Raw genomic sequence first — 12,035 nt, forward strand, 5'->3', positions numbered from 1 at the left:
TTTCTTCCTACAGAATGACCCTTTGATCCTCTCCAAAAGCAAAGATAATTGCCCTGTTGAAGGATCAGGGTTCTCTTGTCTCCCTAGAGGAGGGGGGAAGGAGGACTGTTTTGTTACATCACTCTATGAACAGTTGTTGTTTTTAAATAAATAAATAAAATACCCTGTGATCGGGAGTTTTCGATGCAAGGAATTCAGCTGGGTGCTACCAAAGAATCTTCAAGCCTGTCCCCTAAAAAAATGAAGGATTCGCCCTCGTCGGAGAACAGGAAGAGTGGATCCCGGGAGCCCACACACTTCGCCGCCTCCCTCTCTTCCCCCCAAAACCCATCTTCCCAGCGAAAAGGGGGACATTGGTTTCAGCCAATCACGGATTGTGAGCTCACAGACGGACGTGCCCGGCTGCCCAATGGCAACCGCGCAAGCAGAAGGATTATCCTAAATGCATTGCCAGCCCAGCTTCCCCCGCCCAGCCCTGGGAGGGAGATGTGAGATAAAAGCAGCCGGGCGGCCCCTCCATCTCCCATTCGGTTACTTACATCGACTCTTAGCTTGTCGGGAGAAGTAACATCCCTGTTTTCTGTCCCTTCTTTCCTTCTCCTGCTTCCTGAAGCCCTTTCTCGTCGACATCATGGTGAGTGAGGCGAGGCAGGAGGAGGAGGAGAAGAAAGCCGGAGTGGGGTTTTTTTTGGGGGGGGGGGAGAGAAGGGGATGCTTTTTTTTTTTTGCAAAGGAGTAGATCCCAAGGTGGGGCGCCCCTCCGATGTCCAGGGAAGCGTGGGGCGAAGGGATCGGGGCGGGAGGGGGGAGAATCCGGAGGCCGGACTGGATTCCCCACTAGGAAAGCCACCGGCGATGATGGCTGGAGCGCGCGCGCAAGGATTACGGGATCCACCGCTTGGAGGGTCGGGTGGGGGCTGGGGAGGAGGTTTTACCTTAAGGAACATAAGCATCGAGAAGCTGGGGGAGCCCAAGGGACAGGCAGCTCGCCCACAGTGGCTCGGGAGAGGATGTGATGTGTCTGCTGGCGGAGAAATCGATTGGGATCTTGGAAAGGGCACATCTGAAATAATAACAAAAACGCGAGGCGTAAAGAGGGGGCTGGAAAAGGATCGTGGCAGGAGCCGGGCCAGTCCTTGATCTCGGGAGGGAAGGTGGTGAGGTTTTCTTGTTGGGGGGGGGGGCGCTGGAGAGCCAGGGGGGGCGGAGAGAAGGTTCTAGACTGGGTGGCCAGGAGCTAGTGGTGGGCCTGGAGGAGGGCGATGATGGAGAAGGGGGGGTGGGATCTCAAAAGACGGAGGTGCTGATGAAGGGGGCTTTTTTCCCTGCATTTTATGCCGTGCCCTACACGGTCCCGTCCCCCCGTTTCACCTTCCAGCCAGGTGGGTTCAGCTGAGTTGAACGAGACACGCGATGCGAAGCCGGGTCAATCCTCGGCTCTGATCCGACCCGTTCATTACCGCCTCCGGATTAATGGCAGGATTGGAAGAGTGTGTGTGTGATCGTGGCGTGGGGCGGGGTAGCATTTAGGTCGGAGCCAGCCCTGCTGCTGAATTGCAATTGCGGGAGCGGAGAATGGAACAGGGGGGCCGACTAAATGCGCCATTGGGCGCAATCAAGAAGGGCTTTTCCTCTGTCTGGAGGTGGGAATGCAAGAGGGCTCCCCCCGCCACTGCAAGATAGATGCCAACTTCTTAATAGGATCTGAAGGCTCTGCATGGATTACCTCCATATCCTAAAAGCCCTTAACATATAGTCCCCGTTATCCACTGGAATAGACATTCTTGCTGATGCCACTGGGGGAAAACTACTGGGGCCAAGGCTTGCCTCCCTATTATTATTATTACGAATTGCAAGCCTTGTCATCCGAGATGCGTGGGAGGGGTTTTGCTAATTTCATTGGGTTATTCGGATTATTATTATTATTTCTTCTACGCTGGTGGTGATGGGGAGAGGTTGAAAAGGCGCATGGAGCCCCCCATGGCTCCTCCCCCGCGCGTCTGCCGTTAACATTTTCCCGCGCTGCGAGGCTGGAGGAGGGGGCTGTTTGCCTTTGGCGCGCGGAAGGGGCGCAGAGCCCGCGCCACGAGGTCTGCTTCCGCTGCAGCCACAGCAAAGACGCAGCGGTTGCATATGCTTCCCCTTCCCCCCATCCGAGAAGCAGCGCACACATCACATACTCTGTTTCGGCACAAGGGGAGGTTTCTCAATCGGGGAGGGGGAAAGCTCGCCAGGTTTCCCTGAAAGTAGCCCAAGAATTTTGGGGTGTTGAAGTTCAACAACTTTGAGTGTCCTGGTTTTTACTTTTTTTGTGAAAAATGGCAACCCTACCCCTGCTTGTTTCTGCAAATCTCCCTCTTCTCCACCCCAACCTTTTGGAAACGTTGCAGAACATTAGGATCCAGAGCTGTATCTTTGCTATGTTATACCCCCCCCCCTTTTTATTATTATTTTTGCAAGATTTCAGGACCGGACATAACAAAATCCCTAGTAATAAGGTGCAGTGTGAATTGGAAAGAAGACCTATAGAAAGGTCAATTAAATATTCCTCCTTACAAAACTTCTTGTAGTCCTACTAGCGTAATTTGTTGGTTACAATTGTTTTTCAAATAGTTCATATACTTCTTCCAGTCTTCTGTAAATCTCTGGTCCCGCAGGTTTCGAAGTGCTACAAAGTAGATAAAGAATAGAGATACTGGTTATGTGTTTTAAATGTAACAGGGAAAATAAGAAACGTATACCAAGAGATTAGATTGGAAAATTTTCAGTCTACCCCAACCCCCTGCGATGCAGGAATCTCAGCTAAAGCATCCATGACGGCCGTCCAACCTCTGCTTTCAGACGTCCAAGGAAAGGGAGTCTTACTGAGCACTTGGACGCTTGAGGAAAGCCGCCGAAACCAGGGGTTAGCACAACGCAAGGGGCTGTCCTGAATAATGAGGGTTAAATTTGGGGTCCCTGGGGCATGTTCTGCTACTGCCTAATTTGCCCTGCTTAGAATGTAAAGATAAAGGGACCCCTGGCCATTAGGTCCAGTCACGGACAACTCTGGGGTTGCGGCGCTCATCTCGCTTTACTGGCCGAGGGAGCCGGTATACAGCTTCCGGGTCATGTGGCCAGCATGACGAAGCCGCTTCTGGTGAACCAGAGCAGCGCACGGAAACGCCATTTACCTTGCCACTGGAGTGGTACCTATTTATCTACTTGCACTGGTGTGCTTTTGAACTGCTAGGTTGGCAGGAGCAGGGACTGAGCAACGGGAGCTCACCCCGTCGTTGCGGGGATTCGAACCGCCAACCTTCTGATCGGCAAGCCCTAGGCTCTGTGGTTTAACCCCCAGCGCCACCCACATCCCTGCTTAGAATGACTAATGTCTGACATGCTCAAGAGCCCAATGGCCTCTCAAGTGCCATCTGTTGGGAGGAAGATTCAAAAGGCATGTTTCAAAGCAAGTGACACCCTGGGGTGTGTGGTCTGTGCCTGATGAGCACAAGTGGATTGCAGAAGGCATCTGACAGGAATCTACATCTAGGCTTGAGATAATCCTCGCCGCAGGCCACCAGCAGGTGCTGCACAGAGTAAATTGATTCTCGAAGGGTGGGGCTAGCGGTTTCCGGTCTCTGCTCTACACATGGGGGAAGAAGCCGATTCCATCGGCTTTTTGCCTTCCGAGTCAGCTGACGGCAAGTGGCGTGACCTGCTGGTTGCTGACTGCAGAGAGTACAGTCACGGCTTTGTGCTGAACAGCTTATTCATGCTGGGTTTTTTTATAGACGGCAGAATTCCCCTCTGTGATTAAGTCTGTCTTAGTGCGGGAACTTCATTAGGCCTGCAAATGAAAGCTAATGTTTAAAAAAAAATCCCCTTTCAATATGGTGAGCTAGGCCTTGCCAGCTGAACTGTAAATGTGCCTCACTAGCAATCTTAACTGCAGCACGACGTTGCTCCCGTTACCAGTAAATTCGTGCAATTCTTTTCTTTTTGATCCATTATACAGTGGTACCTCCGGTTACATATGCTTCAGGTTACAGACTCTGCTAACCCAGAAATATTGCTTCAGGTTAAGAACTTTGCTTCAGGATTAGAACAGAAATCGTGCTGCGGCGGCAGCAGGAGGCCCCATTAGCTAAAGTGGTGCTTTAGGTTAAGAACAGTTTCAGGTTAAGTACGGACCTCCGGAACGAATTAAGTACTTAACCCAAGGTACCACTGTATAAAGCACAAGGTTTCCTTTGTGAAAGTCTGAGGGAGGGGCCACACAGTGTTTGAAATTCCCATTGATTTGGGCGCTTTTTGCGACAGGGAATTTCAATAGCGTGAGCAGCTTCTGAGCTCTGGGCGCAGTTCTGCGCCTGAGATTTCAGATTAAAACTGCAGAGTGGAAGGAAAGGAGGACCTTTTTCTACCTCCCTGCTTCCAGATGCTCTCTGAAGACTGGAGAAGATACCCTTTTAAGGATATTAAGGGGATGGGTAGGGGAAGGACTAGACCAGGCACATCCCAACAGGTAGATAGTGATCTACCGGTAGATCACTGGACATCTGTGGTAGATCACTAGCTCCCCCCAAAGAAGCTCAACAAGTTTGGCTGCCCCCCCAAAAAGTTCAACATTTAAATAGCCCTGCACCCCCCAAAAATGGGGCTTTGGTCCTCCCTAAAAAAGCTCAATGACCTTGACCTCAACCCCCCCAAAAAAAAGAGGGCTTTCCTTCCCAAAAAGGCTCAACAACTTTAATCTGCACCCCTAAAAAGGGGGTAGATCACTGCCAGTCTTTGTGAGTAGATCACAGTCTCTCAGGAGTTGGCCACCCCTGGACTAGAATATGTGAAAAATAAACTTAAGATTTTAGCTGAATTTTCAGCTTTGTATTCTTTTTATAAAAACATGCCCAGACATTCCATTGTTGCACTAATAATAAATAAATAAATAATACTTTTTTATTTATACCCTGCCCATCTGGCTGGGTTTCCCCAACCACTCTGGGCAGCTTCCAATCTAGGTTTAAGATGTCATTTAGCTCCTCGCTTTCCTGTCTCCATTTCTAGCACTGGGACCACATAATCTTTAATGCAAAGAGCCGTAGAAAAATACCAAAGCAATAAGGACACCTGCTCAACGCATACAGTCCCCAGTGTGGTTCAATAAACTGTTTATGAAGGGAAATGCGAAATGGGTCTTGATTCAGGACTGCTTGGAACATTTCTTCTAATATGAATCATCAAAACTTTATTCCATTTCTCACATGTTACTCTCAAAACTAGTTGGGAACTGTATCCTATCGTACAGCTGATCCTGATACATTGTGCTAATACAAAGAACTGCACCCAGCAAGGGCCTTTTCGATGGAAAAGGACATTTAGGGTGGGGCCACCTTTTATGGGGAACTCCCGACACAGGTGTGTCCAGCCTCTACTTTGAGGTGGTTGGTTCAGACGCATCTCTTTTTTGGCAGATATTTGTGGGAAGGAAAGACCTGATCGCTGCTGCTATTAGCAACGTTGTTTTTAAATAATCGAGTTGTTTGAATGTGTTTCTATTTTACAATGTATCTTACCTAGTGAGCTGCTCTAAGATCTTCAGATGAAGGGTGGTATAGAAATTCAGTCAATGATCTGCTTAGCTACAAATCGCCCTGTGGCTTTGTGCAAAGGGTTGTATATAAATAACAAACAAAACAAACCTGCTAAATTTGTTCATCAGCTATTCCTCTCTCTCTCCTTGTTGCAGCGCGAGTGCATCTCCATCCACGTTGGCCAAGCCGGAGTCCAGATTGGCAATGCCTGCTGGGAACTCTACTGTCTTGAGCACGGCATCCAGCCTGATGGCCAGATGCCCAGTGACAAGACCATTGGGGGAGGAGACGACTCCTTCAACACGTTCTTCAGTGAGACGGGAGCTGGCAAGCACGTGCCCAGGGCAGTCTTTGTGGACTTGGAACCAACTGTGATTGGTGAGCAAACAAGGCACTTCTAATAGCTTTCTAGCTGTGTTTGTGTCTACAGGAGGGATGCCAGAGGTCTTGATGCTTCCAATTGCTTCTCTCCACAGATGAGGTGCGCACTGGCACCTACCGCCAGCTCTTCCATCCCGAGCAGCTCATCACTGGCAAGGAGGATGCTGCCAACAATTATGCCAGGGGCCACTACACCATTGGCAAGGAGATCATTGACCTGGTCCTCGACAGGATCAGGAAGCTGGTAAATAACTTGCAGACAGGTTTTAATGAGGACCTGGGTGAGCTTAGTAGGATAAAGCATTTGAGGGCACCAGTGGAATGATCTCAGGCAGGCAAGCAAGCCCTGATAGGAATTAAGGAGTCTCTGGCAGTTTTGCGGTATGTTTATTTACAATTAACTTTCGCAGGAAGGAGGATGCCAAAGTCCAGCCCATCCTCTCTTTTACTTCCGTTGCTTTATAACCCTTTCAGCTCTTCTGGGTTGGGGAGAAGGTGGGTGAACTCCCCCCTCATCAAACGAAAATCATTCTAAGCGCTGCCTACCTCCTGGTTGCATAGCAACCCTCTCAATGTCATCTATCTCCTCCCCTACCTCTGCCTGCGAGCTCTCTGAGACTGCTGCTCTATCTGAGTCTGGGAACTCTTGATGAAGGGGGCTGAATTAACCCACTCTTGCTCTGTCTGTGGCTGGCTGCAATCCCTCGTCTCCAGAGTCAGACTCTGGCTCCCTGTGTACTGACATTCCTCCATCTCCAGTGTCAGACTCTTCCCAGGCGTTCGATTCAGCCTCATCCCTGACAACCAGCATGGTGAGAAGAACCCTTTCTGGGTGAGGTTTTAGAAGCTGATTATCTCCAGACTTGAGGATATGCAAGGGGAAGGGAATTGTGTGGCCTGAAAGCAGTGATGAAAGGCCATGGATGAGTGGACAGTTAGCACTAAAGGGTCGGGTTCCCCTAACAAACCCCATTGGTGGAAGTCCTCTGCAAGGTTTCCCACTTCTGGAAAGGGGGTTCCCTGCTCTCCTCAATCCTTGCAACCACCGAAATCAACTCGTGTGAGGTTAGGAGAACTCCCAGAACAGTGCATGGTTAAAGGTAAAGGACCCCTGGATGGTTAAGTCCAGTCAAAGCCAACTATGAGGATGCGGCACTCATCTTGCTTTTCAGGCTGAGGAGCTGGCATTTCTCCATGGACAGCTTTCTGGGTCATGTGGCCAGCATGATTAAACCGCTTCTGGCACAATGGGACATCGTGATGGAAGCCAGAGCGTACGGAAATTCCGTTTACCTTCCTGCCACAGCAGTACCTATTTATCTACTTGCACTGGTGTGCTTTCAAACTGCTAGGTTGGCAGAAGCTGGGACAGAGCAACGGGAGCTCGCCCCGTTGTGCAGATTCGAACCACCGACCTTTCTGATCGGCAAGCCCAAGAGGCTCAGTGATTTAGACCACAGCGCCACCCACATCCAGGTAAGCAGTTTGAATCTGCACAACGGTGTGAGCTCCTGTTGCTCTGTCCCAGCTCCTGCCAACCTAGCAGTTCGAAAGCATGCTAGTGCAAGTAGATAAATAGGTACCGCTGTGGTGGGAAGGTAAACAGCGTTTCTGGCTTCCATCCTGTTGCACCAGAAACGGTTTAGTCATGCTGGCCACATGACCCAGATAGCTGTCTGGACAAACGCCGGCTCCCTCAGCCTGAAAAGCGAGATGAGAGCTGCAACCCCAGAGTCGCCTTTGACTGGACTTAACTGTCCAGGGGTCCTTTAACTTTTACCTTTACCTCCTTTCCTTGCTTACCTGGCTTTGGAAATGTAGTGCAAGGGCTGGGGAGGCAAGGTCCAATGTTGCCAAGGGCTGCCAAAAAAGGCATTGAAGCAACGTGTTGGACCTCCCTGTTCTAGAACTTCAGAGAACAAGGAGTGAGCCTTTTCTCATACCCAAATTCAGCTGCAGATTGGAATTATTTGTTTTGGATTTACATAACCAAGTGCTTTTTCTGGGAGGGGGTGCAGGGGTACACATACCCCTAAACATTTTGTGAACCTTGGACTTTTGTCAGTTTACTACATTTATTTCCCCCGATTTGAACTATAAAATGGTGAGTTTCTTGAGTCAAAATGAGATTACCCCTAAACATTTTTTAAAAGAAAGAAAAAGCAGTGTACAGTGGTGCCTCGCAAGACGAATGCCCCACAAGACAAAAAACTCGCTAGACGAAAGGGTTTTGCGGTTTTTGAGCTGCTTCGCAAGACAATTTTCCCTATGGGCTTGCTTCGTAAGACAGAAACGTCTTGCAAGTTTGTTTCCTTTTTCTTAACACCGTTACTACAGTTGCGACTTGACTTCGAGGAGCAACTCATAAAACGCGGTGTGGTAGCCTTTTTTGCGGTTTTTAAAGACTTTGGTGATTTTTGAAGCTTTTCCAAAACTTTCCCGACACCGTGCTTCGCAAGACGAAAAAAATCGCAAGACGACAAAACTCGCGGAACGAATTAATTTCGTCTTGCGAGGCACCACTATATAACTTGGATTTGTGAAGGCTTGGAAGTGTGGAGCCATAACAAGCTTCTGCCCACCTTAGCTACCCAAGCTCCCAGATCCATCCTGGTTGTTCTGCCTATGTAAACACTAGCCTCTGCCCTTTGGTGAGGGCAAGCATATTTAAACACAAATCACCATGTGAGCGATGAAAGGGATAAAACGGGGGATGGGGTGGGTTGGAATCCTCAGATGAACCGCAATCGGCATGAGACATCTGGGGAAATCTGATCATGAAAAGCAGCCAAGACTTAACTGCAGATGCATGAGGGAGTTTTGAGTAGATAAATGCATGGTTTAGTCTGAGGGTTGCCAGTGAAATGGTATTGATGTGAAGAAGTCCTTGAGGGCTGTGCTAGTAACTTTTACAGTGGTACCTCGGGTTACATACACTTCAGGTTACAGACTCCGCTCACACAGAAATAGTAAAAAAAATCCTTCCAGTAGCACCTTAAAGACCAACTAAGTTAGTTCTTGGTATGAGCTTTCGTGTGCATGCACACTTCTTCAGATACACTGAAACAGAAGTTGCCAGATCCTTCTATATGGAAGGAATTTTTTTATTTTTGACTATGGCAGACCAACACAGCTACCTATCTGTAACAGAAATAGTACCTCGGGTTAAGAACTTTGCTTCAGGATGAGAACAGAAATCGTGCTCTGGCGGCGTGGTGGCAGCGGGAGGCCCCATGAGCTAAAGTGGTGCTTCAGGTTAAGAACGGACCTCCAGAACGAATTAAGTACGTAACCAGAGGTGCCACTGTATTTAAAACCAGCATCCTTTCAAAACTGCTGCTTCTGCTGTGGCATAACATGCCTAGAGAAGCACAGCTGGAGTTTGGTGTTAGTGTTGGGATCCAAAACAGTCTTGAAGAGATCAGTGTATGAGGCTGTTAATTATTAAGTAGGGCCAAGAGTCAATTTAGTTGCTGAATGTTTATCCTGCTTGTTAAATTATGTGATAGGGTTTTTCAGCAAAAGTGTGGAAAGCCTTGCAATAGACAAGAGTGTTCAGAATCTTTTAAAAATCAACACTAAATATTGTGTGGTTATTTCTAACAGGCTGACCAATGCACAGGTCTCCAGGGCTTCCTGGTCTTCCACAGCTTTGGTGGGGGCACCGGTTCTGGGTTCACCTCCTTGCTGATGGAGCGCCTGTCCGTTGACTACGGCAAGAAGTCCAAGCTGGAGTTCTCCATCTACCCAGCTCCCCAAGTCTCCACAGCTGTCGTCGAGCCCTACAACTCCATCCTGACCACCCACACCACCCTGGAGCACTCCGACTGCGCCTTCATGGTAGACAACGAGGCAATCTATGACATTTGCCGCAGGAACCTGGACATTGAGCGTCCCACTTACACCAACCTCAACCGCCTTATCAGCCAGATTGTGTCCTCCATTACGGCCTCCCTGCGATTTGACGGTGCCCTGAATGTAGACCTGACAGAATTCCAGACCAATCTGGTGCCCTATCCCCGAATCCACTTCCCCCTGGCCACCTACGCCCCGGTCATCTCAGCTGAGAAAGCTTACCATGAACAGCTTTCTGTAGCAGAGATCACCAATGCTTGCTTTGAGCCAGCCAACCAGATGGTGAAATGTGACCCTCGTCACGGTAAATACATGGCCTGCTGCCTGTTGTACCGTGGGGACGTTGTTCCCAAAGATGTCAACGCTGCTATTGCCACCATCAAGACCAAACGTAGCATCCAGTTTGTGGACTGGTGCCCCACCGGTTTCAAGGTTGGTATCAACTACCAGCCTCCCACGGTGGTCCCCGGGGGCGACCTGGCCAAAGTACAGCGTGCCGTCTGCATGCTGAGCAACACCACAGCCATTGCTGAGGCCTGGGCTCGCCTGGACCACAAGTTTGACCTGATGTATGCCAAGCGTGCCTTTGTCCACTGGTACGTTGGGGAAGGGATGGAGGAAGGCGAGTTCTCGGAGGCCCGGGAGGACATGGCTGCCCTAGAGAAGGATTACGAAGAAGTGGGTGTGGATTCCATTGAAGGAGAAGGGGAGGAGGAAGGAGAGGAATATTAAGCCTGCTCTCCATCACTTCTGCTGCATGGCTCATCTCCACGGTTTTTTCAGCTTAACACACTTAGCATACCTGTTAACTGGGGGAGTGTTGTCTATGAAAAAGTGCAGCAGTCTTCACTAGGTTATCTCTCCATTCCACTATGTGATTATGTCAATTTTCCATGTCTTTTAAAGTATCATCATGTCTGTGAAATAAATGCTTTAAAAAGATCTGGATATGCATCATTGAATTATTAGCAATCTCTTAACACCAAGGGTTATTGCACACGGACTGAAAGTGTTGGAAATGCTAGTTCTTGCCTACTACACCATTCAGCACTTTCACTTCCTTTAGAAACTGGTAGGACAGAAAACAAATCTCTTTAACTGATGTCCATAGCCGTTAATATATAAGCTAATATGCGAACTTGTACAGTATATAGCTTATTCACTGTTCCTTTGATGTCTGGACTTTTAAGTACAAGTACACAATATCATCATCATTTATTAGACTTCTTAGTTTTTACAAACAGATCATTAAGTAACTTGCACCATATTTACAAACAAAAGAACATAGCGACATATTAGCAGAAAAATACTGTACGTGCAATTCATGAAGATCGTTGGAAGCAAAAAGCAGCTGCACAAAGCTTTGGCAGCACACAAACTGCAAAGCCATCATAGTCCATCAAAAGCCTGCAGATGCTTGCCTATAACTTTGCAGCTGTGTGGTGTTTTTTTAAAAAAAAACATCTGTCCCAATTTGATTTACTGAAACTGGCTTGAGAAAAGGAGAGAAACACAGTGCTAATTGGCTGGTAAATGTCTGTTCAGAAATAAGTCCCATTGAGTTAAATGAGGGTAACTCCCAGGTAAATGGGTCTAAGGCAGGGGTCAGCAACCTTTTTCATCCGTGGGTCGGTCCACCATCCCTCAGACCATGTGGTGGGCCGGACTATTTTGGGGGGGGAAATGAAAATGGGCCAAACTATTTTTTTTGGGGGGGGGGGAATGAATTCCTATGTCCCACAAGTAACCCAGAGATGCATTTTAAATAAAAGCACACATTCTACTCGTGTAAAAACACCAAGCAGGCCCCACAAATAACCCAGAGATGCATTTTAAATGAAAAGACACATTCTCCTGTAAAAACACGCTGGCTCCCGGACCGTCTGTGGGCCGGATTTAGAAGGCAATTGGGCCGGATCCGGCCCCCAGGCCTTAGGTTGCCTACCCCTGGGTATAAGGATTACAGCCATAGGATGAGTAAGTGCAAATATGCCATCACAACCTCCCACTGAAAGCAGTAGGAGTGTAGCCCCCTTTTCTGTTGTAGCTAAGCGATAACTAGCAGTCTTGTACCTGGAAACACTTGGGAATTCTAAGCTTCCAAAAAAAATTGCAGTTTTTAAATCAGTGGTTAAAATTGGTGAAGGATGTAGTCTGCTACCTTGATTAAAATGGTGTCCAATTGTATCCAAACACAGACTCCTTGATCTCCTCATGCAAAATTTG

General features: G+C 48.4%; 1 protein-coding gene across 1 annotated transcript; it reads left to right on the forward strand.

Moving 5' to 3' along the window:
- The first annotated feature begins 423 nt into the window (after positions 1 to 423).
- LOC310700502 (tubulin alpha-1B chain) lies at positions 424 to 10,751 on the forward strand. The gene is made up of 4 exons (XM_083490261.1): positions 424 to 634; positions 5,729 to 5,951; positions 6,050 to 6,198; positions 9,561 to 10,751. The coding sequence occupies exons 1-4, from the start codon at positions 632 to 634 to the stop codon at positions 10,539 to 10,541; spliced, it is 1,356 nt and encodes a 451-aa protein (XP_083346387.1). The 5' UTR covers positions 424 to 631; the 3' UTR covers positions 10,542 to 10,751.
- Positions 10,752 to 12,035: the final 1,284 nt, after the last annotated feature.

The sequence above is a fragment of the Podarcis liolepis genome (assembly GCF_965112155.1).
Source record: "Podarcis liolepis genome assembly, chromosome: 2".
Classification (NCBI taxonomy): domain Eukaryota; kingdom Metazoa; phylum Chordata; class Lepidosauria; order Squamata; family Lacertidae; genus Podarcis; species Podarcis liolepis.

Excerpts from the sequence above, each read along its gene's own strand:
- LOC310700502 (XM_083490261.1), top strand. Across the intron at positions 5,952-6,049 it reads CTTGGAACCAACTGTGATTG|ATGAGGTGCGCACTGGCACC; the intron begins GTGAGCAAACAA and ends TTCTCTCCACAG. Across the intron at positions 6,199-9,560 it reads TCGACAGGATCAGGAAGCTG|GCTGACCAATGCACAGGTCT; the intron begins GTAAATAACTTG and ends TATTTCTAACAG.